The sequence below is a fragment of the Pelophylax lessonae genome (assembly GCF_965119305.1).
Source record: "Pelophylax lessonae genome assembly, chromosome: 12".
Lineage (NCBI taxonomy): Eukaryota > Metazoa > Chordata > Amphibia > Anura > Ranidae > Pelophylax > Pelophylax lessonae.
In genome coordinates this window covers 154124675-154152009 of record NC_138779.1, presented here as the reverse complement: position 1 = coordinate 154152009, position 27335 = coordinate 154124675, and the positions used below count along the sequence as shown (strand labels likewise).

The 27335-nt window shown below is 41.2% G+C and overlaps 1 protein-coding gene across 1 annotated transcript in view; it reads right to left on the bottom strand.

The window, feature by feature from the left end:
* Positions 1 to 5518: 5518 nt before the first annotated feature.
* Positions 5519 to 27335, bottom strand: part of GFY (golgi associated olfactory signaling regulator) — a gene marked incomplete at its 5' end in the record, with an annotated part of 37863 nt that continues 16046 nt past the window's right edge. The window contains 2 exons of the mRNA XM_082273248.1: positions 5519 to 5873; positions 19230 to 19400. Of these exons, the coding sequence (XP_082129374.1) occupies positions 5665 to 5873; positions 19230 to 19400 (380 nt within the window). The 3' untranslated portion in view covers positions 5519 to 5664. The remainder of the gene's footprint in view (positions 5874 to 19229; positions 19401 to 27335) is intronic.

Sequence of the window (27335 nt, the reverse complement as noted above, 5' to 3'; positions counted from 1 at the left end):
ACGCTGGCTAAACCACTGGATGGTCTTGCCAACGTAAAAGCAGCCACACTCAGCATGGTTTGGCAATTGACGTAATGCCTAGACTGAAACAGTCGACCATTGGGTATGAAGAACATAACTCATTTGTCAATGTATTGGCAGTGTGAGCACGATCCACAAAGGAAGGTGCCTAGTATTCTACATGTATCTCCCCGCTTAGTGCCTCTCTGCACCAACTGGTCTGCAAGAGATGCAATTCCCCTATACTTGACCAGGGGGACAGGAGGTACAAGGGGACCGACTGCTGGGTCTGAAGTTAAAAGGAGTCAATATCTGCCAATAATGCGTTTTTACTTCCCTGTGTTTGGTGGAATATCTAGTAATAATTCTACTGGCATCACTTTTCTGGACTCTCTTCTTTTTAGTGGAAAGAAGGTCCTGTCTAGTGTTGGTAAGGGCACGTTTATATGCTTTCTTGAGACTTTTATGACTATAGCCTCTCTCGAGTAGACGCTGTCTAAGTGCACTGGCCTCCCTGTGGAAGGATTCATCACTAGAACAATTGCGTCTAACCCGGAGATATTGGCTACATGGAATGGAGAATTATTTCGACTTTCCTTATCTACCTTCTTACTTCCTTGCTGCCTATAAAGTCCCACCTCCTTGGGGGATTTCCCTGTTTCTTGTACTTCACTATTTTGGGATGTGGCAGATGGTCCAATGGACACCTAGACACTCAGCTCTCTAGCTATTTTGATATCAGTTCCTAAATATAAAAGTGTATATTTGTTTAATAAATTATGCAACATGAAGCAGATTTACAGTACATACATTAAAACGGAAAAGTGTAGTTGCTGACCATCATATTTTAGCAAAGTGGTCAGCTGATCAACAGAGGTATAAGCAGTGGCTGGGAACACTGATCCTCAGATAGGAGTTACTAAGTGAATATAATCTATGTATATCACTGTCTACTGGTTACATCATAGGCACATATATCTTAAAGGGCCGTTCAAACGAGCAGAAAATTGGGTGGCATCGCCCGGTTCAATAGAGAACGGCCGACATTTGGCCAGTGTGTACGGCAGCCCGGATTGACAGAAGCTGGTTTATATATGACCGAAAAAGGTCTGCCGATCAGCACTCTCAGCCTATGGTAGAGAGAGCTGGCCGGTGTGTCCTGATGGGGGGCAGACCCCTTGTAAGAATACAATAGCTTGATAGGGGAAGATCGCTGTACTAACATTGAATCGTTAGTACAGTGTCTCCTCCTAAGCTCTTCAGTTTTTTGTTTTTGTTCAGCTTGCTGGGTTGAAAAAAGCCCAAAGAAATTGTTAGTGTGTACCAGGCTTAAAGAGTAACTATCACAATGGTTGGTCTCCACACATATATAGTCCATTTTCTGATGGCCCTTCATCCTTAGTACTCTGGACACTAAATTTAATAACATACAGACTCACGTAACCAGGTCTCAACAGTATTCCTTTCTGGTAATAATATAGACATCCTTATTTAATTGGCCCATACATCATTCCTCCTCTCTCCTTTATTTCATTTTATTTTGATTTACACTTTTTTGCTTATAAACCTGTTTATAGATATGTGTATATATTACAGATCATCATTTCTTATTTCATGTATTTTGTATCACATTTTAACCATTCAGATATATGTATGTTTTGTACTGTGCTATGTTGTATGATATTTATCTCTAGACAGACATGCATTCATATCACTATATAGTTTATGGCTTTTAGAATATTTTTATTTGTTAACCAGTAATCTAGCATGGTTATGGTTCACTAGATGGCAGTGCACCTTCGCATATATAAGGCACTTCTGGGCCCCATCACAATAGCTTGAAGGAGCGCGCTCTGGTAGTATCCCTCTAGTGTGTATGCTCCGAACACATTGGGAGCACGCCGGTGACGTCATCACAGACCATGTAGTGGTCCAACCTGTGTCCCAGCCTTGCGTTCCAGCCCTCGTTCCCACACACCATCATACAGCCATTTCCTGCTGGCAAATGGCGGATCTGTTCCCAGGAAGGACATGCAGCCTCCAGTCACTGGTTTACCCTATGTGCCTACTAACCTTGTCCTCCAATTGCTGCTTCTGCTGCACTGATATCTCAAGCAGTGAGTTCTCCATTGCTGAACAACACAAAACCTAACCATTGCACCTGACCCGTTGGAGGTTCTTTGCTGGGAAAATGTAACACCTTTTACATTCAGCTTCATTCACCTGCCATTGCTTTGCAACATCTCTGGGCCCCACCATAGCTAGCAGAAGATCAAGGATATCCATACTACAAGGACCTCTTTTCTTCTAAAGAGACTCTGCCTACAGAACCTATGGCAGAATATAACTTACTTATCGTTACACTACAGTTTATTAAAGAGGAACCCCTACACAGACCTTTTTATATTGTTTATTCCATATTTCATGTGGCATCAGGGCCTAGAGGGAGTGGACTGACTAAAAGTCTCCTCTTCCCCCTTTTGTTCTGGGGTCATAAATCTTTTACAGCCAATATAATTTTAGCCGTTTGACTTATTACTATTGCATATTTTATTGTGTGTTCTGGTGATCTAATTTTGCTGCAACATCCATAATTTCAGGTTTTACATGTAACCTGTTATATTCTAATTTACTTAACCTTCCAGTAAAGTGTTGACTTGCAAATCATATTACTTTTGGTGTTTGTGTTTTCCATTTGGTTGACGTATTTCAGATCCCAGAGTGTCAGAGGTGTCGAGGGGCTTTCAAGGCCAGGACAATCAATGGGGACAAGCAAATTCCAGTGGCCCTTGCGAGGGTAGACCTGTAAAAATTTGACTTGTTGGCAAACTGTTAAGGATAGAAAGAACATAGGGCTCCAAGTTTTACCAGTAAAAGTGGTAACGTCATCACTAACAGATACTTTTATTGTTAGTAGCCAGCTCAACACTTATGAATGCAGTAACTTGGTTGGCTGTTTTCTGTAAACATAGAGGTCCATCATTTGACTATCAAGAATCAAAGAAAAATGTGGAATATATATATATATATATATATATATATATATATATATATACACACACACACAGTATGTCACAAAAGTTAGTACACCCCTCACATTTTTTTAACTATTTTATTCTATCTATTCACGTGACAACACTAAAGAAATATCACTTTGCTACAATGTAAAGTAGTGAGTGTACAGCTTGCATAACAGTGTAAATTTGCTGTCCCCTCAAAATAACTCAACACACAGCCATTAATGTCTAAATCGCTGGCAACAAAAGTGAGTACACCCCTAAGTGGAAATGTCCAATTTGGACCCAATGTGTTAATATTTTGTGTGGCCACCATTATTTGCCAGCACTGCTTTAACCCTCTTGGGCATAAAGTTCACCAGAGCTTCACAGGTTGCCACTGGAGTCTTCGTCCACTCCTCCATGATGACATCACGGAGCTGGTGGGTGTTAGAGACCTTGCGCTCCCCAACCTTCCATTTGAGGATGCCCCACAGATGCTCAATAGGGTTTAGGTCTGTAGACATGCTTGGCCAGTCCATCACCTTTACCCTCAGCTACATTAACAAGGCAGTGGTCGTCTTGGAGGTATGTTTGGGGTCGTTATCATGTTGGAATACTGCCCAGCGGCCCAGTCTCTGAAGGGAGGGGATCATGCTCTGCTTCAGTATACCACAGAACATGTTGGCATTCGTGGTTCCCTCAATTAACTGTAGCTCCCTAGTGCCAGCAGCACTCATGCAGCCCCAGACCATGACACTCCCACCACCATGCTTGACTTTAGGCAAGACACACTTGTAATGGTTCCAGTAATCCATGTCCTTAGTCTGCTTGTCTTCAGCAAACTGTTTGCGGGCTTTCTTGTGCATCATTTTTAGAAGAGGCTTTCTTCTGGGATGACAGCCATGCAGACCAATTTTATGCAGTGTGCGACGTATGGTGTAAGCACTGACAGCCTGACCCCCCCCCCCCCACCCCTTTCCCAAAGACAACCTCTGGATATGATGCTGAGCATGTGCACTCAACTTCTTTGGTTGACCATTTGCGAGGCCTGTTCTGAGTGTAACATGTCCTGTTAAACCTCTGCATGGTCTTGGCCACCGTGCTACAGCTCAGTTTCAGGGTCTTGGCAATCTTCTTATAGCCTAGGCCATCTTTATGTAGAGCAACAATTCTTTTTTTTCAGATCCTCAGAGAGTTCTTTGCCATGAGGTGCCATGTCGAACTTCCACTAACCAGTATGAGAGAGTGAGAGCGATAAAACCAAATTTAACACACCTTCTCCCCATTCACACCTGAGACCTTGTAACACTAAGGAGTCACATGACACCAGGGAGGGAAAATGGCTATTTGGGCCCAATTTGGACATTTTCACTTAGGGGTGTACTCACTTTTGTTGCCAGCGGTTTAGATATTATTGGCTGTGTGTTGAGTTATTTTGAGGGGACAGCAAATTTACAATATTATACAAGCTGTACACTCACTACTTTACAATGTAGCAAAGTGTAATTTCTTCAGTGTTGTCAAATGAAAAGATATAATAAAATATTTACAAAAATGTGAGGGGTGTACTTACTTTTGTGAGATACTGTGTGTGTATCCTCCTGTGTTGAATTGTATTGTAACTGTATTGTCTTCACTCATATTGTAAAGTGCTGTGCAAACTGTTGGCGCTATGTAAATCCTGTATTATAATAATAATAATAATAATAATAATAATATAGTGCTTTGTGACTTTTGTAAGCAGCTTCTACATCCTGTGTGCTCCTAGTTCTGTTGTTAGGTATACAAAATTGTCTAGAATTATCTAAACAAAAAAAGACACAGGATTTGTAAAGCTTTCATTGTACAGTTGACCAGTCTTACCCTCTAGTCACAGGCCCAAGGGGGCCAAATGGGAAAATGACCCTGATTACAGATAATCCTGTGTTGCAGCTTGTATTGTAGGTAAGTGATAGACAAAATCTTTTAATAAGATAGGATGCATACAGATGCTACAGTTATTGTGATATGTGACTGACCAAACATATAGCAGAGCATGACTGACCAAACCTTGAGGTTTCCTTACCCATTAAGCCCCGTACACGCGTACTGATCGTCGGCCGAACGTTCGGCCGTCTTTTGTCCAGGGCTGTCGTGTCTGCTGAAAACTGCAAAAGACTGCACACGAATTTTGTCGGCCAACAACAGCCGACTGCAGAAGTGATGTCATGTGATGGTTAACTTTCCTTGTCTTTTTTCTTTTCTGAGCATGCCCAGTCTTGCTAATCTGCTGTCTGTCGGCCGAAATCTGTACTGACTGGCGAACAATCGGCCGTTCTGGTGACGGCCAACAAAAATTTTAAAGTCTGCACGACAGATTCTGTTAGGCCAAAAATGCGCTGTCGGCTGTCGGAAGCATCATACTAACAAGCCTACAATCGGCTGATCGGTCGTCGGCCAAATATTTATGGCCGACAATCGCTACGTGTGTACGGGGCTTTAGAGTTTGTGTTAATTCAATATATTCTGTTTATTCTGAGAACAAAATGTGGTTGACCTTTTGTGATTTGTAATTTGGTTCTAACACCTTCTTTTTATTCCACTGAAGACCGAAAGTCCAGTTCTCCTTAATGCTTTCCTCAAAAATGAAAGTTTCTAAAATATCTTCCAAAAACAAGACAGACTTCTATGGGTATTTCATAGTCCCCATCTGTATGACTTGGTTAAGATGGTCATTGGGTGAGGTGTTCTTTGACAATTCTATAATGTAATCTCCTTTGGGTTTAGTTGTTTCTGTTGTCTGGCATTTGTGCTGTGGGGTGGGATATGGGGTTATCTCTGTATCTCTGAAGGAGAAGAAGTCAAGATGGTCCACTGGTGTGTCCAGATGTAGCACTGGAAAAAAAAGGACAGTTAAAGTTAAAAAATATGTTATACCTATTTGAGGTGGGGGTGTGCTTCAATAATACTAAACAGTTAAAAGTAAAGTGGTCAGGGCACATGTTATATACTACTTTTGACAATCATTATTTTTATATGATCTTGTAAATACAATGTTCTCCTCTATCTCCCAGCAAACACAGCACGCTGTACTAAGCGGAGCTCATTAAATCCTTAAAAAGCTAAAGTTCAGTGTTTTTATTAGAGAGAGTTAAAGGTCAGGAGGTACCTTGTGCTTGCCTTTATTTAATGTTTGCTTTAGGGCGATAATTAGTAACCCCAACAACAGGAATCCATTTGTTGTTAAACTCATTTAAAGCCTGCTATTTTGGTCTGTTGGCTATAGGAGTAGTTTTGATCTTGATCTAGGTTTAGGTTAGTGTTTTTCACCATTATTTAATAGGAATGTCTATTCTTAGAGCTGCTTTTTATCTAGTCTAGTGTTGTAATATCGGTTTTGGCATCAAAAAATACAATTGCTTTTAATTATTGGATAACTATCTGAAAATCTTGCTGAAATTACCTTTTACTATTTATGGTTCTTTTAAGCTATCATTTTTAAAAATATTTTTTTGTCATTTTTAGCCCCCGTTCACACTAAGGCGACCTGTGAGGCGACCTGGTCGCCTCACAGGTCGCCGTAGGTCGCCTCCCATAGGGAAGCTGCGGACCCGTTCTAATAGGAGCGACACAAGTCGCTCCGACTTAGAAAAAGGGTCCAGAGCTTCTTTGGGGCGACCAGGAGGCGACCGCCATAGACTTCAATGTTATGAAGTCCGTGGCGGCCGCTCCGAGGTCGCGGCGCGCTGCTCGCACCGCGACCTCGGAGGTCGCGGTGTGAAGTAGCGTCGCCCCTATGTGAACGGGGGCTTATGTAGTTTTGTTTTCATATTTTTGCTTTTAGTCACAGAATAGCAGAAACAATGTCTCAACAGTAATAAGCACTTAAGTTATACTTACTAAATGTCAATACAGTAATATTTTGATTCAGTGAGTTTAAATAACTGCGCTTACAACATCAGTTATTTTTTTCCTCCTGTGTAGCAAAACTACGTTCAATTTTCAGGGGGGGGGGGGGTGGGGGGCAGTTTTGCTTTCCTTTGAACTGCAAAATCATCCTTATTTGTCCTGTCAGAGTCAAGGCCCAGTAGTGAACTAATATTTTTATGACAGGATGAACGTTGTCTGACGTGGACTCAAAACGTTTAACTTTTTTTCAGATAAGTAACCACGCTAATGCCTTTGCTTTTGCTTTGCTCTTCCTTCCACTGGCCAGTGTAAGAATGAGCATTCTTCCTTCCACTGACGGCCAAAATTAGGGAGTATTGTTCCTCACCTCATGAATATGTGGATATGTGGTCCTGTGATTTCTAATTATGATTCTGGATGGATATACAATAATTTTTTTTTTTTACATTTTTAACTGTGCATCTACACATTTTCGTTTCAATTTGTGTACAGCTGTATGTAATGGTATTCTCCATACCCAGAGGGACTTGCCAGCTGCACACATAGCTCCATACCAGGCTCAGCTGCTTTGAAGAACCTATTTTTTTAGGAAAGTTGCAAAACCCACCAATTGTACATTTTTTTTTCAATAAAACCTTTTTTATAAAATGTTTATAGGAAGCAATAATCCCCAAACTCTGTCACCTATGCTCCCACAGATGTTGCATATCTCCTCCGCACAAAAAACGGTCTGCCTGTTCTCAATTTTTTTAACTTTTTGCCTTAGGTTCCACTTCAAATAAGGCTCAACATACGGTAACTATAAATGGTCTATAGGTAAGGACGCCACATCCTATATAAATATATTTAGATAAGCAAAATCAATGATCTTTAACAGTGTCACTGATTTGCAGAAAAACTACAAAAAATATATCATAAAGTATTCAATTTCATTTATCCATATAAATAAAACACATTTAATACATATTCCTAAGTAATGCAACGTCATAATACATTCAGACAGCTTCAATGTTTTCACCCATATGGACTATCCTTTACCTAACCACTGTTTAGATTATACAAACTGTGTAAAATATGTAGCATGGTCTTCCAGATTGTAACATTAAGACCCCGTTCAGACAGGGGCGACACGACTTAATGGGGGAACCTGTGAAGTCGCGGTGCACTCTGTGCGACTTGCACGGACTTCATATCATTGAAGTCAATGCAAGTCGCCTCCAGGTCGCCCCAAAGTAGTACAGGACCCTTTTTCTAAGTCGGAGCGACTTGTGTAGCTCCTATTAGAACGGTCCTGTGCTAATCAATGGCGAGCGACCCACCGCGACTTGTCAGGTGACCAAGTCGCCTGACAAGTCGCGCTAGTGTGAATGGGGTCTAAAGGAGAAGTATGGGATAGGCTAAATAAATAGCAAACAATACTTTAACCACAAATCAGGTATTATTTCATTCCTCTCTTTTTTTTGTGCTGTGTGAGAGTTGGAGGAGAGAAGCTGTGCTGTGTGAAGTCTCAGGAGAGAGCAGACAGTACAGAGTCAACATCAAAGGAGATGGAAAAGGGGGGTGGATCCTGACAAGACTGTCGGCATCAGAATCCAGAAAAGACTGTAGCCCCTCTGACAGGTACTTACCTTGATTTCAACAGAAAGGGTGCACTTCTTAGAGGGCTGGAAAGATTTGTATGTACTAGCAGCTCACTAGCAATAGGGTGAAGCTAAACAAAAGTATACCCTTGTAGCACCCTCTAGAGTACTATTAGTAGTAGTACTGACAAATTTATGTTTTTGGCTCCATGCTAAAATGAGTCTTTGAATCTGGTCCAAGATTTTTCTACAGTTCAGGGCTGGATAACTCATACAGGCAGGTCTCTGGTGCCTCTCACAGTTCTGGAAAAATGGAGAATATTCTGGAAACTGGAGGTTAGAGGCCAGGAGATTTGACCTGCATACTTAGGGGAGCTCAGCCAATTCCCAGGCAGTGGGCCTGGCATGGGGCTAAGCCAACCCCTGAATATGGATATGTCATGCTGGCGAGGAGTTGTGTGAAAGATGGCATGCTGAGGAGACTGTCAGTGGCCCTTGAGGAGAACCCCTGAAAGGCGGGACTCTGCCTCGGGCTGGGGCTCGGTTGGCCTGGGAGGATTCTGCCAACATCACTGTCAAGAAGGAATCTTGCCTAGGAAGCTATGAAAATCTTGCTAACCCCCAAATATTATATAATGGTGGGTTTTGAAATGTTTTATGTTACACAGTATAAAGCGGTTTGTCACACACAGTTTTTGGGGAAAAAAAGAAACTTATTGCAAAAACCACAATTCATAACCCATTTTTTTTGTAAAATATAAAAGATGTAACGCTGAGTAACTAGATACCAACATTTACATAACATTTGCAGAACTCCAGTTCTGCCTACCTAGACGGACTTTACTGGCAATGTATTGAGACCAAAATTGTATAAAATTTTAACTTTTTTAAACAGTTTTTTGCATTGATACATTTCCCCCAGGGAAATACCCGGGTCCCCATACACTTTTTATGGCAATAACTTGCATATAAGCCTTTAAAATGAGGACACTTGATTTTTCATGTTTGTGTCCCATAGACTTTAATAGAGTTTGCATGTTCGCTAGAACTTTTTCCCTGTTTGAGATGTTCTAGTGCAAACCAAACAGGGGGGGGGGTGTTCAGCCCATCACTATTTACAAATTACTACTTTGGATGTACAGAGGAGGTCTAGTGCTAAAATTACTGCCCATTATCCGATGTTCATGGCGATACCTCACATGTGAGACGATCGCAGTTTGCATGCGGAGGAACCAGCACACCCATTTGCCGTAGCACGGGGGGGACAGGAGCACATTATTAATTTTTTTTTTTACACTGTTGCTTCTAAAAAAAATTGTTATCACTTTTATTGCTGTCACAAGTAAGGGCCTCTTCCCTCAACCCTTGGCTGTGGTTGTGGGGGTCTGCGGGTGGGGGGGATTATCGGAATCTGGAAGCCCCCTTCAATAAGGGGGCCCCCATATGCAGCCCCCCCACCATGGGAATGGGTATCGGGTACATCATAACCCTACCTATTTACCAAAAAAGTGTAAAAAATAATAAAACAAAAAATCCTTGTGACAGCAATAGGGACATGACAGATACTCTTTATGGATGATTCTGGGGTGTAAAGGACCCCAAATCCCTCCTTTGCACTTGAAAGCATTCAAAATGCCAAGATAATTTTTTTGAATACTTTCAATTGAATAGGTGCCGTTAGGATGCCAGTAAACTGGAAGTAATGTCATGTCATTGCTTCTGGGTTACCATAGAAAAGACCTCATCAAAGCCTATTCCGGGTTTCTTTTGGTCAGAAGAACCCGAGCGAGCTGGTTGTTATTACAAGAGAGCCAACTGTTGGCTCTAAAAAATTGTACCTGACAGCTGTGATTAAGGGGCTTTTGCTTTTCTATCAGAGATTGTTAGTGTTCAGGAAGAAAGACCATTCTGAAACGTGTACATAGGGAGGAAGTTGTCCGTAAAATTTGGTTGCTATCAAGTTGGGCATCCCATAATTCCTATTCCCCAGCCAGGGTATTACCCCTAATAAGTAAACATAAAAATCAAGCTCAAAAACTGTTCCTTGTGTCTGAAGAAAGTGTGGAGAATACTTGTTGCCTGGCTGTGCAGTGTTGGGGGGATCCGATTACCAGCAGCTTCTTTGGGGGTGAGCGATACACCCATACTTCTCTTTTAATAATGGGATCAGTGGAATGGTGGTAGCTTTGAAACGTTTGTCAGACACTTCGGTCTGTTTCATCAGAAACATATGGGCAATGTACATATTGTATGGTGTTATATGACAACAAAAACATGCATCATGGGAGACTGCAGGGGATATTAAGAATGACCGCACCAATAAAACTGTGACACAAGTACTTTTATTCACATTGTAGGACTGTGTTGGTAAAACGTTTTCCAGTAATTCCCCCTAGGAGGAATGGTGGCACTGTTCTCAGAATTGAAGGGCACAGTTCCAGTGGCCATCAGTGGGTGTCTCCCAGTAGTCAGCAGATCCCAGTAATTAGGGTCCACCTGGTGCTGGGTGCTGGGAAGGTATATAACTCCTCCCTTGATTTGCATCAGTGCTTCAGTGTTTTGCCTGTTAGGCACATACCTGCTCACTGATTATCCTGACCCCTGCCTTATCCTATACCTTGCATCTAGTACCCTGTCTCATGTTAAACCATCTCTGCTCCCCTTGTTCCCAGCCCCAATCCTGGTCATGCCCCATTTATTTATTTTAATCATGCTCCAGTCTGATTTTGGTTTCCTAAGTACAGCTACACTAAACTGGTCATCCCTGCTGCCATTGGATACTTACACTCTGTATCCCTTTGCTTAACATTAAAGCCCTCTAACCAGATCAACTGCATTTGGGAACTTGGCGGTATCTGCTCTTAGTATTTGCTGTCCTTTTATTTAAGATGCATCTAGGGAAGGCAATATGTTGCATGAAATGGCCATTGGAGGATAAGAATCTTTGCTAGATTTTGCAGGATATAATCGGGTGGTGCACCCCTAAGTCGAAAAGGGCAGGTTTCTATTTAGTGAAATGCAGTCTTTGATTGAAATTTGTCATGCATGGAAAATGTAAACTGAACTTTTTTCAGCCTCTAATCTAAACCTCTACTCTGAGCCTGATTCAGAGATACTACCTAGTCTCAGTTAATTTACACCAATTTAGCCCTGCCTTTGGACACCAATAATCTTTGTTGCCCTTAGCAACAACAGATGCTAATAAGAACTCCTTGCTTCCTGTATATCAGTACCCTGCTCCCAATAGCTGTACTTCTTCTAAATTTAACTTATTGAAGGTTCCCTCTACCACTCAATTGCCTTCAGCAACCCCTCAGAAATCTTTCTCTGCTACTGCTACCTTTTCTGTTCCACTTCTTAGTACGGTCATTATTCCTCCACCAGTAGTACAATCTGCTCAGAGCCCTGCAAATTACTTTCAAGATTCCAATGCCTGCTGCTCCAGTTCAACCTGTGATCCTATGCTTGCTGTTCCAGCCCATCCTGATTCGATGCCTGCTGTCTCAGCCCAGCCTGATCCAATGCTTGATGTTCCTGTCCAGCCTTATCTGATGCCTGCTGTTCCAGCTCAGCCTGATCTGATGCCTGTTGTTCCGGTTCCTTCTAATACAATTCCTGCTGTTCTAGTCCAGCTTGATCTGATGCCTGCTGTTCCAGTCCAGCCTGATCTGATGACTATTGTTGCAGTCCAGCCTGATCCTAAGCCTACTGTTCCAGTCCAGCCTGATCTAATACCTGCTGTTATAGCCCAGTCTAATCCGATGACTGCTGTTTCAGTCCAGCATGATCCGATGCCTGCTATTTCAGCCCAGCCTTATCTGGGGCCTGTTGTTCCAGCTCAGGCTGCCTCTGACGTTCCTGTGCCTGCTGCCCAGCCTGCTGATGATATCAGTTTCCATAGTACAGCTGCAAGGAACTGGTCAACCCTGCTGCCCCTTACACAGAACAGAGGGGACTCCCATACATCTTTTTTTTTTTTAAATATTGGGCCTAATCAATATACTAGTTCCAGATATTTGCACAGTTTTAGCAGTTACAGTATCTCACAAAAGTGAGTACCCCCCCCACACACACACACATTTTTGTAAATATTTTATTATATCTTTTCATGTGACAACATTGAAGAAGTGACACTTTGCTACAATGTAATATAGTGAGTGTACAGCTTGTATAACAGTGTAAATTTGTCATCCCCTCAAAATAACTCAACACACAGCCATTAATGTCTAAATCACTGGCAACAAAAGTGATTACACCCCTAAGTGAAAATGTCCAAATTGGGCCCAATTAGGCATTTTCCCTCCCCGGTGTCATGTGACTCGTTAGTGTTACAAAGGTCTCAGGTGTGAATGGGGAGCAGGTGTGTTAAATTTGGTGTTATCGCTCTCACTCTCTTATACTGGTCACTGGAAGTTCAACATGGCACCTCATGGCAGAACTCTCTGAGGATCTAAAAAAAAAAATATATTTGTTGCTCTACATAAAGAGGGCCTAGGCTATAAGAGAATTTCCAAGACCCTAAAACTGAGCTGTAGCATGGTGGCTAAGACCATACAGCAGTTTAACAGGACAGGTTCCACTCAGAACAGGCCTCGCCATGGTAAACCAAAGAAGTTGAGTGCATGTGTTCAGCATTAGATCCAGAGATTGTCTTTGGGAAAGGGGTGGGGGGTCAGCCTGTCAGTGCTCGGACCATACGTCGCACACTGCATAAAACTGGTCTGCATGGCTGTCCTCCCAGAAGAAAGCCTCTTCTAAAGATGATGCACAAGAAAGCCCGCAAACAGTTTCCTGAAGACAAGCAGACTAAGGACATGGATTACTGGAACCATGCCCTGTGGTATGACTTGACCAAGATAAACTTATTTGGTTCAGAAGGTGTCAAGCGTGTGTGGTGGCAACCAGGTGGGGAGTACAAACACAAGTGTGTTTTGCCTACAGTCAAGCATGGTGGTGGGAGTGTCAAGGTCTGGGGCTACATGAGTGCTGCCAGGGTAGTATTCCAACATAATAACAACCCCACACACACCTCCAAGATGACCACTGCCTTGCTAAAGAAACTGAGGATAAAGGTGATGGACTGGCCCAGTATATCTCCAGACCTAAACCCTATTAAGCATCTGTGGGGCATCCTCAAATGAAAGGTGGGGGAGCACAAGGTCTCCAACATCCACCAGCTCCGTGATGTTATCATGGAGGAATGGTAGAGGACTCCAGTGGCAACCTGTGAAGCTCTGGTGAACTCCAGGCCCAAGAGGGTTAAGGCAGTGCTGGAAAATAGTGATGGCCACACAAAATATTGACACTTTGGGCCCAATTTGGACATTGTCCCTTAGGGGTGTACTCACTTTTATTGCCAGCAGTTTAGACATTAATGGCTGCGTGTTGAGTTATTTTGAGGGGACAGTAAATTTACACTGTTATGCAAGCTGTACACTCACTACTTTACATTGTAGCAAAGTGACAGTTTTTCAGTGTTGTCACATGAAAAGATATAATAAAATATTTACAAAAACGGGGGGTGTGTACTCACTTTTGTGAGATACTGTATATATGGGCTTTTCGTCTGATAGGGACAAGGGAGCATTGTTAAAGTGGTTGTAAACTCTTACATATACTTAGTAAAGTGACTAGCCACAAAAAATGCAGAGATAATTAATCCTCCTGCATACATTGTGCCTGTTTATCTGCAGCCCTCTCTTCTCTACAGTCTTCCAGAACACACATTTTATACAGCATTCCTCAGCAGGAGAATGCAGGGGGTGGGTATATGACATCACACACACTGAGAACTAGAGCACAGAGCTACATAAAATCTTATAGCTGATTGAGTGGACACACCACCCCCTAACGGGTTCATAGAGGAAAACACAGAGCTGAGTCTGTGGAATAGGTATTTTATTCAAAGCAACAAAACTAGTGTCAATGTAGTTCCCACAAGATCCTGTGTCGATCATAGCCTTGGTAGTGATTCTATTTTGGTCCCACTGTAAGATCAAATGAATGAAAAGATAGGGATTAGAAAAAGAAGTTGTTAATCCCGCCAGTAATACATGTGAACACTCACCCTCTTTTTTGCGGACAAGGGGACAGACGCTTATCAGATGATCAGCGGAAGCGCAATACATGCAGAGATTTTGAGATTTTCTCCTGGCTCGTTCAACAGACGATAATGGTGGGCGTATGATTCCTACCTCCATAGGAGTAGGGTCAAAGGACGAAAACCGAGAAGGATTGGGTAATGGTACTCCCATTTTCTCAGCCTTCCTTTCTCGTAAACGTCTGTCAATATTGATGCTGAGTTGTATTAAGGCATCCAAAGTGCCAGGTAAATCCGCTCGGGCGAGCTCGTCTTTAACGGCTTCGGATAACCCGAGCCTGAACTGGGTTCGCAGAGATGCATCATTCCACCCTGAATCAAGGGTCCATCTCTTGAACTCTGCTACGAAGTCTTCAACAGGTCTCCTTCCCTGTTTTAAAGCCCTCAATTGGCTGTCAGCAGTACTCTGCCTATTTGGGTCTTCATACAGGCTAGAGAGTTCTGCTAGGAACGCAGGATAGGAGTTGAGAAGAGGGTCATTTTTCTCAAAGAGAGAGTCTGCCCAAGCCCGTGGATCACCTGACATATATGAGATAGTGGTGCAGACTTTAATTTGGTCTGTATTGTAAGTACAAGGTTTTAAATTAAAAAGCAATTGACATGCGTTTTTAAATTCACGAGATTTTTTCCGATCACCTGTAAACAATTGTGGAGGGTTTATTTTGGGCTCACGGGGTTGAGCAGCAGTGAGCTGTGATACACGGGCTATCTGCTGTCTCAAAGTCTGATTTTCTTTTTGCACTTCGGTAAGAGAAACAATTAATGCATCTACCTTTTGTGTTAGGTGCATCACATGAGTGGCTAATTCTGCTGAATCCATTTTTTTTGGTGTTCGTGCAATCTGTAACGCTCTGGGGTTTGACTTAGTGAACTGGATTTGCAGCTGCAGAATTTCCACTCAGTAGTCTTGTAGAGATGTGTTGAATCACCTTATCCAACTCTCCTGACTCATCATAGTGGCTCAGCCCGCTTCAGTATGCACATACACAAACACTCAGATAAGATGTTGCTGGAGTGATAGATATCTATGCAATAGTATTGAGGTGATATATTGAAGGAATAGGCTTGAGTATTGATAGCAATTAATGATAGGCACTCAGGTAGTAATGTTGCAGGAGCGATAGCAGATGGTGATAGATAGTATGCAGGAGGGTTAGCAATCATGTACAAGTAACAGGTGGTAGGGGATAGCAGATGAAGTGTACAGGAGATGCTAAGTTAATGCAAGGTTATAAGTTACAGGTGGTAGTAGGCTCAAGAGCTAGCAATCTAGGTAACGATGCAGGTGATAGATATTGTAGTGCATATATCCTAGAGTTTAGCAACAGTTCTTAATATGCAAGAATAGATAGCATGTGACTTGATAGGAAGGGATCCCCTGCGGGGTACTTATCACTAGCTGGTAAGCGAGATAAAGGATCAGGTAGCGAGGCTCCGGTCAATCCAGGTATAGGAAGATAGCTGGAGGATTCGGCAGCGTCAGACAGGGATGTATAACGAGCGGTTGCACGAACACCTTGTGAGTGCACAGCGTCGGTTGAAATAGCCGCTCAGAGCGGCGCCTAGTGATGACGTCATCAGATGTTAAAGAGACATGCAGCTATATGCGTTCCACCTACCTGAATGGTGGAATGCAATGCGTTAGTAAGAGGCTAGAAAGGTACTGAAAGTACCAGGATCTTACAGAGGCAAAGTTTGCAAATTGCAACAGTGTGATTGGCTGCGCATGTGCTAAAAAAGGCCCCGTGGGCCGGGAAAAAACAGCTCCACAATCTGATGGAATATGGTTGCTGCTCTCTACTCTTCCATGATGGCTGTCTCTTGAGGACATTCTGCCTCGTTGGATTTGTGCCTCACCCTCACTTTCCTTCTCTGCTCTTTCTGGCACCCAAGTCACGTCAGTGACCTCATTATCATCATCCCACCTATCCTCATTATCACTTGAGCCAACTTGGCAATACACTGTGGCTGGGGAAACATGACTGCCAATTTGTTGTTTATAAGTGTTCTCCCCTCTCTGTAGACTCATGTTCCTACCTTCCTCAACCTGGATAGCATGGGCAACATCACTAAACAGAGAAAATGGTGCCCTGCTTGAGGATGGACCACGTCCACCTTTGCCTGTGAACACATACGCTGCTGGCCCCCTCAAAGTGGCATTGGAACGTCTGCCTCTCCTTGGTGGACTCCCAGACATGATGGGGGGGTGAGGCTTATTACTGAAATGTGACAATTACTTAAAGTGTTTGTTCACCAATGCCAGAAGTCTGCCAAGCAAAATAGGTGAGTTGGAAGCTCTTGTGCATGAGGAGAACTATGATTTAATTGGTATTGCTGAATCTTGGCTTCATTCTTCACATGACTGGGCTCTTAACATTCTTGGCTATGCTCTCTTTCGGAAAGACAGGGTAAAACGGAGGGGTGGCTGTCTCTATGTGAGAAGTGATCTCAAAGTGAGTGTGAAAGAGGACCTAGTTGATGGAGAGTGTACTACAAAGATTATCATTGGAGTTTGATATAGATACATAGTTACATAGTTAGTGAGGTTGAAAAAAGACATCAGTCCATCCAGTTCAACCTATGATGTGTGTGTGTGTCTACTGTTAACCACACATTGTATACCAATGTTGTGGTCTTTAAGGTGCCCATCTCCCAGTATTAATGAGAAAGTGGAGACTCAGCTCATGGCACAGATAGAAAGGGCTGCAAGGGCTGGGACAGTGATAATAATGGGGTATTTTAACTGCCCAGACATTGACTGGAGTAATGGCACTGCTGGAACAGTTAAAGTGCAAAAATGTATAAACCTATTACAAGACAATTTTATGGTACAGTTTATTGAGGCCCCCACTAGAAATGATGCTCTGTTGGACCTGGTAATCTCAAACCATGCAGAGCTTATTAATAATGTACAAGAACATCTGGGTAACAGTGACCATAATATCATTTAATTTAATGTTAGCTGTAAGCAAAAACACTTAATTTTAGGAAAGCAAATTTTCCAAGGATGAGGGCTGCTCTCCAGGATTTAGACTGGGAGGGAATATTGGCATTGATGAGCACAGAATAAAAATGGGACATTTTCAATAATTTTAAAAGGATAAAAAATAAAACCTATGTGGCTCACGGCCAAAAATTAAGGAACACTATCACTGTTGAATTGTTAAAAATAATATAACAGAATACATAAAAAGGAAATCAAGGACGCAAAAATTCTAAATGAACGACGGATTGCAAAAGATAGTAGGACAAACCCCCAAAAAATCTTCAAATATATTAAAAGTAAAAAGGTTAGGTCTGAGCATGTAGGCCATTTACAAAATAATCAGGAGTGGGTGACTGCGGACAAAGAGAAGGCAAATTTATTAAATACTTTCTTCAGCTCTGTGTATACAAAGGAGCATGGGGAAGCTCATTTTTACCATAATAAGGATGGTATTGACACAGCCCCAAATGATCCACAATGGCTCAAAAGTGATATGGTCCAGAAATATTTAGACAGAATAAAGGTGGATAAAGTGCCTGGACCAGATGGCATCCACCCACGCATCCTAAAAGAATAGAGCGCTGTAATTTCAAAGCCTTTTTTCTAATTTTTAGGGACTCATTAAGGACTGGAATAGTACCACTGGATTGGCGTAGGGCCAATGGGGTGCCTATATTTAAAAAGAGATCAAAGTCTTCGCCAAATAACTATAGATCTGTTTGTTTACCTGCTAGAGTCAGGAAGATACTGGAGAGTTTAAAAAAAGACCACACAGATGAGTTCTTGCTGGAAAAATAATATTTTAAGCAACAGACAGCATGGATTCATGAAAGACAGAAGTTGTCAAACAAACCTGATTTCTTTTTATGAGAAGGTAAGTAAAACCTTGGATAGATGGGTGGCTGTGGATGTAGTATACAAACGACTCCTACTTACAAATGGAGAGAGACAACAAGAAGTGAGGAGAAATCTAGCCCTAGAAAGGGAAATTTACTCCTGTATTAGTTCTCATAGGAAAAAGATGTCTCCACTGAAGCTTTATCACTAATCCTTGTTTACACAACAACCCAACATTTTCAAAATCTGGTTTTCATAAGGACAGAGAGTGAAGTGAAATCTTCTGAACAGGGGTACAGACAACAAAACAAATGGTACAGGGGTGTTAACCCTTCCCTATGGTATACAAAAAATGTAGGGTGGGTATTGTTGACAAGTGTCCTGTCTATAGGGGGAAGTATTTCTGAATTTATGAATATGGGAGAGGATGTCCCTATGTGTAAGGTCCCCCCCTAGAGTTATGGGGATTACGAGGGCCATAATGCATAGGTCTCAAAGGGGATTGAGCGTAATTATTGTTGTTAAACTGTGGTCATGTTCTTTGGCCATTCCAACCACCCTTGCCTCCCTCTTGTTGCTTCACTCACCAGAAATCTCTTCCCTCAAAAGTGGTAACCAGCATTCACAGCTCCACCTGGTTGTAGATGGATGTGTTTTACGTTGTACTGCCATGTAATTGCTATGGCTAGCCCAACAGCTGAACAAAGAAATCATTAGTTACTCTGTGCTCAGAGATGTACAGTATCTAAGTGTAGTTTGTCAAAAATAAAATAAAACTTGCACACGGGATGATTAAACAGAAGTAGTTCATGCTGCACAAAATCTTTCAGTTGACATACCTGGATCCTCAAAACCTTCTCCATAGAGTCTGTGGTGAGAAAACATGTCTTCTTTATGTTGTCGAATGTAGATACAATAGATGATAATAAGAAGACAAGCTAGAACACCAGCCATTCCAAGGAACAATGCAAGAAGTTTGTGAGCACCAAGATACTTTTTAATTCTGGAATCTAACAAACAAAAGAGGGGGTTAGAATAAGTATTTATTACAGATGCATAAATATGCTTAAATATGACAAATCAGTTCAACTAAGAAAATGTTCTTGATTTCTGCCAGGTATATAAACTAGATTAAACAAAATACTGAGAGTGAGTGGTAACTGAACCAATTTAAATACTACTGTATTCAAAGGGTAACTCCACTTTTAAGGGGAAAATAAATAGCAAATAAAGAAAAAACAATATAGCGTATACAATTGTGACACAAATCATATTGTAATTGAATGTTAATAAAAATTACCTTTCCTTTTCAATCTGCAGCCGCTGTAATTTTCTGAAAATGCAATGCAATATGGCTACTTGGAGCTGTTCTGTACACAGAATGTGTACTGACCACACCCCAGAAACATAATTTCCTGTTTGCGTGATTGGCTCACCAAGCAGCCCAGCAGCTTCCCTCATTAGAGCTCTGCAGCTGCCACAGCTGATAGATAATTATGAAATCACTCCCATTAGGCCCACTCAGCACAGAGGCACAGAGGAACAAGCAATGATTTCTTAAGAATAACAAAAGGTAGGAATCTGCAACAAAGTTTGTTTAAATTCTTGTAATGTACATAGATCACCCAGAGGGGAATGTTTTTTCTCAACAAAAGTGAAGTTACACTTTAAACCCACAAAACAGCATAAGCCTAGGTTGCATAAATAGGAAAGAATTTCAGGCTTCTAAATATAAACCATAAAAAGGACTAAAAGGAATATAGATTCCTATACATTCCTATATATTGCAATTAAACATGTGAAAGTAGCATATGATATTTTAGGTACTAGATAATGTATTTTTAGGTACAACTATATATCTATAAAGTATGGATCTGGATTTACTACAGATTGCCCATAAACATCATATATTCTTGGCCACTGTAATAATTATACATATTGTGACATATGTTTATAGATTATATTGTCACCTATACATGTGCGATTGGGATATATAGGAGTAAACATTTCATCCTTTATTATATACATAGTTAATCTGGTTGAAAAAAAAGTCCAGTAAGTTCAACCAACAGGGGAAAAAAAACATACACACACAAATAGATAGCCTTCATATACACTATCCTATACCCTCAGTTGATCCAGAGGAAGGACAAAATAAAAATAAAACATGATCCTATTCGCTCCAGTGGGAGAAAAAAAAATTCTTCCTGATCCCCCAAGAGGCAATCTAATATTCCCTGGATCAATTTTACTTATAAATATTAGTATCCAGTTGTATTATGTGAATTTAGAAAATAATCAAGGCCTTTTTACTGAGCTGGCCAGAAACAGCTCTTGAGGAAGTCTATTCCACATTTTCACAGCTCTTACTGTGAAGAAGCCTTTCTGTATTTGGAGTTTACATTTCTTTATGAACACTATCTCTTTATATACATCTACAAAAAAATATTACAAACGTCATGGAACTTTAAATGAGGCCAACCACTTTACCAAAATAAGTATATAAAGTACATATGGTAACAAATTAGTCAGAGAAAGCAAGCAATATAGCGAAAATAAATACAAAGTAACAGTTTCTGAATAAAGTAAAAATATATGTATTGAAGAGCTACATGTGACAATTCATGATTGGTACAGTAAATACATAATGCACTGATACATGACAATATATACATGAAGAATAAATACATGTTTGGTATAGATATAATAAATAAAAAACAACTTGGTATCGTAAAGCTCAACGCATTTTGCGGAACCCTGTCCGCTTCTTCAAGAGTGTGATGCAAAGAGAGATCTAAAAATCTAAATTAATATGAACATGTATGGTTCCAAAAAAAGGGGAAAAAAAAAGGGAAATTGATTACCATCATGTAAAAAGAGGGGTGAAGGGGCGGCAGACACAGGCCTCACCCGGGGCAGTGGCAAAAAGACCCATCCAGGTCAGAGGGACATCCGGAGGGCAGGTCAAGTGCAGAGTGTGATCCATGGAATGAATAATTGTGGGTATATTCCAGCCCATATAAATCTAAAAAATTAAAAAATAAATATGATATATGTGCAATATGCATAAAAGTGAAGGATGAATGATAAATAGGATAGAGGTAGTATTAGTTAAGGAATATATCCTACAATTCCAAAGGAAAAGGCTTCAAGTATGTGCACAAGAAGAACCAAGCTCATAGAAACAAATAGTGACATGAAGGAAGGGACCAAGTAGACTGGGTGAAGGCAATATATAAAAAACAATGAAAAGAGTGCATGTGCCAAAAACCATACGCTAGAAAAATAGCAAGAAAAAAGTGTGGGAATGAAAAGTGAACACACCCCGAATTTGTAAAAGTTGATACGTGTATAATCCAAGACGCCGAGAAAAGAGAGAGGAGGAAGCAGGAAGGATCTCCACATCCGGCGCAGGCCGGAAGTGGATCCACATAAAACACCCCTCCTCGATTGGCGCCGAGATGGAAACAGAGCCGCTTACACATTGCGGCATCAGGAGACGCCACGAGCCGGGCAGGCGTGCATGGCGCCGATGCGCAACGGAACATCCCTTCGCCTGTATCATAGGGGCGGGGCTAAAGGAGTGGGCACCAGGAAGTGCATCACAATTCCGGGGAGAGACAAACATCCAGCATCCCCCACCCAACGGCTGGGCTCGCTGCTAAATGAATTGAAAAAATAAAAATAAAATAAATATAAAAAGAAAAGAAAAACTGATACAATGCCAGGAAAAAGATATTGAAATCTGGTCTGCTAATGGCAAAACAAAATATAAATGTTGAATATAAGACATAATAATATAAAATATAGTGGTGCAACAGGTCACTGGAGACCAGGGTGTCTTCCACCCAATTATACTATCTAGAAACAGCTTTTGTGACCCGGAGCGTCCACAGTGGGAGGCCTCCATCCCTATATATGTATACAAAAAATATTAAAAAGACCATGGCACTTTAAATGAGGCCAACCACTTTACCAAAATAGGTATATAGTGTATATATGGTAACAAATTAGTTAGAGAAATAAAGCAATACAGCGAAAATAAATATAAAGTAACAGTTTCTAAATAAAGTAAAAATATATGTATTGAAGAGCTAACGTGACAATTCATGATTGGTACAGAAAATACATAATGCACTGATACATGATAATATATACATCAAGAATAAATACATGATTGGTATAGATATAGAAAACAAAACAACTTGGCATCCTAAAGCTCAACGCATTTTGCGGAACCCTGTCCGCTTCTTCAAGAGTGTGATGCAAAGAGAGATCTAAAAATCTAAATGAATATGAACATGTATGAAAATAATGAATGGTTCCAAAAAAGGGAAAAAAAATGAAAATTGATTACCAACATCTAAAAAAGAGGGGTGAAGGGGCGGCAGACACAGGCCTCATATACATCATTATTTCTTTAATACAGTAATTTTCAACAGTCATCACATACTATATAGTTAAATCCGTTCCCTTTTTTTCTTATGTGTAATATTTGATTTGTAGTGAATCCACTTGCTTTGGTTTTCGCTACAGTATGTGCCTCATTGGATTTTAAATTTGTTTTCTGATTGTATATGTCTTATTCCTCCTCCTCATGCTTGCACAGACTGGCCCTTTTCTGCTCCCCCAGTTGGTCCCTTGGATCAGTTCATCCTCTCCCCAAGCTCTGCATCTCCCGACTTCTCTCGTGAATAGTCATTAGGGCTGGGATTTGAGACCAGCCAGTGAACTCATTAGGAGGGAAATTAGCTGCAGGAGGATAAGCTTGAAACACGTCGCCACACCCCTGGCTTCTGATCTCATCTTGGAATATTCCCATTCCCATATTTGTAGCTCTATATGCTGCAGATGGCTTCTCCTTCTACACCTCCCTGGATTGCTGCAGTTTGATTTGGGTCTCTGAGATGACTTCCCTTGGTTTTAAGCTATGCCTACTTTCTTCTTACTAAATGTGAGTTCATCTTACTGTTTTTAAAAAATAAACACTATCTTTCTGGTGTCCATTTCATTCTATGAGCCAGGATGTTTCTGCGTGATTTCTTACCTCCCAGCAAAGCTAACCATTTTTTATTTTAAAATGTGCAGTTCCATTTGCTGTACTGGAAAAACTAACAAAGGGTTGGGGAGGGGCGCACCCTGAGCATGCATTTCTAAAGCTGGTTCTGCTATAAAAACCAATCTACATATATAACTACAGAGGATAGCGCACACATGCGAAAGAAATGACTATCAACTATAACAAGGCAATCAAAATAAGTAAAAATGGGGATTTAGTCCCACCATATGGCCATATCGTGCTCAAGCCCACCGATAGGTCCAAGTACCCCATTGTCAGTGGGTCCTACACTATCCATAAAATGAAGGCTAAATCCAACCTCTCTAAACCATTGGAGATACTTACTCCTTAGAATGGGAGAGATGTGCAACTGCACTATAAGGGACTCCTCCTATATCTGCTTACTGGTGAACACTGATAACGAAGTACAGGTGTGAGAGGGTGGGGTGCTCAACCCCAGGAGTCTGGTCAGGACTGAGTGTATAACAAACAAACAAAGGGTTGGGGGGCATACCCTGGACATGCATTTCTAAAGCTGGTGCTGCTAAAAAAAAAACAATATACAGATATAAGTACAGAGGATAGAGCACACATGCAAAAGAAATAACTATAAAATATAATAAGGCAATCAAAATCAGTGAAATGGGAATTTAGTCCCACCATATGGCCATATCATGCTCAAGCCCACCACTGTAAAAACTACCAGGGATTTGTTCAAAACTTTACTGACCTTCCCAGTATTTTATGCCCCCCAGCTACCTTGGTGTACAATACCCTTACATGGTGTGTGTATGATGTGTATGCCCCCCTCAAAAAAAAACCATCAAAGCAATGATAAATGTATGGCAGTGGAGGTAAAACATGTAAGTTTCAAAGTCCAGATATCCTGTTGCAAGTTCTCCCATGCTGCTACATGTTGATGCCTTAAAGCGGAGCTCCAGTCCCACCCTACCCACCCCTACTAAAAAATTGAAAGTCAGCATCTGCAAATACTGTAGCTGCTGACTTTTAATATTAGGACACTTACCTGTTCAGGGATCCCACGATGTCGGCACCCCAGCCGATTTTTCAATCAGCTCTCGGATGCCGCCATTCCTTGTAAGGAAAACCGGCAGTAAGGCTTTGCGTCTTCACAGGCAGTTCCCTAGCGCTGTGCTTTGTGACTGGCCTGACGGCAGGGGAAGAAGGAGGGGGTGGAACTTCCGGATAACCTTGCGGCGAGGTCACCTGGGAGTGGGGATGGGTACCTGTCAAAAAAGGGTACCAGCTGCAACGTGATCTGTTACTGACTGTGTAGATCGGATGAGTGTACAGGTCTGCTGCTGGTACCATGTGACAGCTATGACCAATCACAGCAGATCATATGACAAGTGTAAACAATAATTGTGTTGCTAGCTGTGATTGGTCACAGTGATCACATGGTACAGACAGGATCAATGACAGCACACCTGTATCATGTGATTAGCTGTGGCCAATCACAGCTAATCACAACAAAACAAACTGAATAAACCAGTTGCATTTTGTAAAAATGGTTGCTTTTACCAATGAAATTTACTGGTATAAACAATCATAATGTGTAAAAAAAAATTAGAAAAAACATGATCACTTCTCCAGAGTAGTATAGTGTTACTATGGTAACACTGTATTGCTCTGGTCATGGTGTAATAAAAAATCATTAAAAATAAAAGAAAAAAAATGTAATAAAAAAAAAAAAATTAAAAAAAAAAGATAATTTTTTCTTACTTACATATTGTCACCAGTCAGTGTCCCTGATCACCGCCACACTAGTTATATGATAATGCTGTACTGCACTGGTGATTGGTGAAAGTATGTGAAATAAATGTGCGGGTTGGATTTGTATCTCCCCTATTTATTATAAGCATGTATTATCTTGTCTATTCCTATGATGGTCTATCAAAGCTCTAATAAGGTAATGGAGGGTACAATAACAATGCTAGCTTTAAAAATAAACACACTGCTTAAATAAGCAAGAATCTAATTTATTATTAAGAAAGTAGAAATGCTAACATAAAACACTAAAAGGATACTATAGAGCATACAAGAAAAAACAAGCACAGCTAATACTTTACATATGGGCGTCCTCGGAATTCAGTATCTTTCAGCTGTGCTAAAGCACAAAAGAGGGGCAAGAAGAGACACGTAGTACGTCATTTCCGGCTGCAACCTCTTCCGGCTTCCGGTTACACGGGTGGAACGCACGGCCATTCGTTTGGCGTCCCGTGGGTTTGCTAAAGGCGGATTGACTTTCCACATATTGTAAGTGTATCTTTATGTTGCGTGTATAATAAACTTTTGGAACATACTGCACGATGATGGCCCTTTTCTTTTTATGATATTGGGGAGCATTACCTGGATAATTACCTGGATATAGAGGCACAGGAGATCTACAGCTTGTATCTGTTGGCGATCCATAGAGGTGTTCACCTCATAAAACCAGTTTTAAGGCGATATTTCTCTCAGCTTCTGGTGAGTGGGGAACCGAGAGGGGAGCACCAACTCACTAGGACTGAGCACCGGCACTTTATCTATATATTTATTGAGCACGAAGCACTTATATGAGCACAAGAGACTTGCACTTTATTCAGTTTGGAAGATTATAATTGCTATGAACTTTTAATTTTATATTTATTTTGATATATGATATGTTACACATATGAGATTATTTTTGGAATATATTTATATTTATGCTGTTATTTATATTTAGTGTGACACTATATTTGTATGCACAGTTGCACAGTTATTTATCTGCACGAGCACTTTATGATGATATTTATTAATTAGTATAATTGATGTCAATGGTTTCGGTTTAAGCAGCGCAGGTACTTAGTTTTTTAGAATTGTCTGAAAGGTATCACCTTTTTTACCAGCAGCAGCTTATTTATTTAATTTATTGATTAATTATTGAGTTTAGACATATTTATTCATTTTTATTGGTATTACTTATATCCACCGAACCGAGGTATCCTAAGTGCAAGCCCCTTACATTCTAGCTTCTGGGCATGCCCAGAAGCTGTAGAGCAATGCGGCGCCGCACCGGAAGTGACGAGAGGGGTCTGGTGCAGGAGCATTCTGGGAGAAGAAGACACGGAAGAGGACGCAGAAGAGGAGCGCGCCGGCTTCAGCTGCCCACAACAGAGATGGCAACGCTGGAGAAGAAATTTTATAAGCGAGTATTTCTTCTTGCAGGTAAGTGTGAACAGGGACAGATCAGAGGCTAGCCATTGTGGAATGTACTAGCCCTGACTGTCCCGGGGGTATGTTCATTGAAAAAACGTTTTCGTGCCCGGAACTCCGCTTTAAAGTCCACTCAGACACCACCCACCAAAACACCCACTGTCTGTTTGTCCAATGACAATTCATGGGAGGCCACCCTTCCTAATCAACAGGAAGTATCTCATCTTTCCAGGAAGCATGTTATATTCTCCCACTAGGGGCGCCATCCATCCAAGAATCACTGTTTTTGACCCGGGTCATCTTTCAATAACAGCTTGCCTTTGATGTTGGTATAACCTCCCCAGGAGGTCCTATCTGAGGCTTCTCTACCCCCATACCTCAGGAGGCCTATGCGAGAACATCCTGTTAGGATATGAATTCCCATTTAGGACTCCTTGTAAAGAACACCCTGCTAGGTAACCTTTCTCTGCTGGCATTCCATGCCAGGTGTAATTAGGTTTCAACCATCCAGAAACATCTGATATTAGAACACGTAAAAACACATGCTGCCTCCAACAGTATGTAAAAAGAAAATTGTGGGAAAAATTACAACTTCAATAACTCACCAGGTCTCTTACTAAATACCTTGGACTTTCGACTTTCCCAAAAGGGGTTATTTGGGGGATATTTGTACTGTCCTGGCATTTTTAGA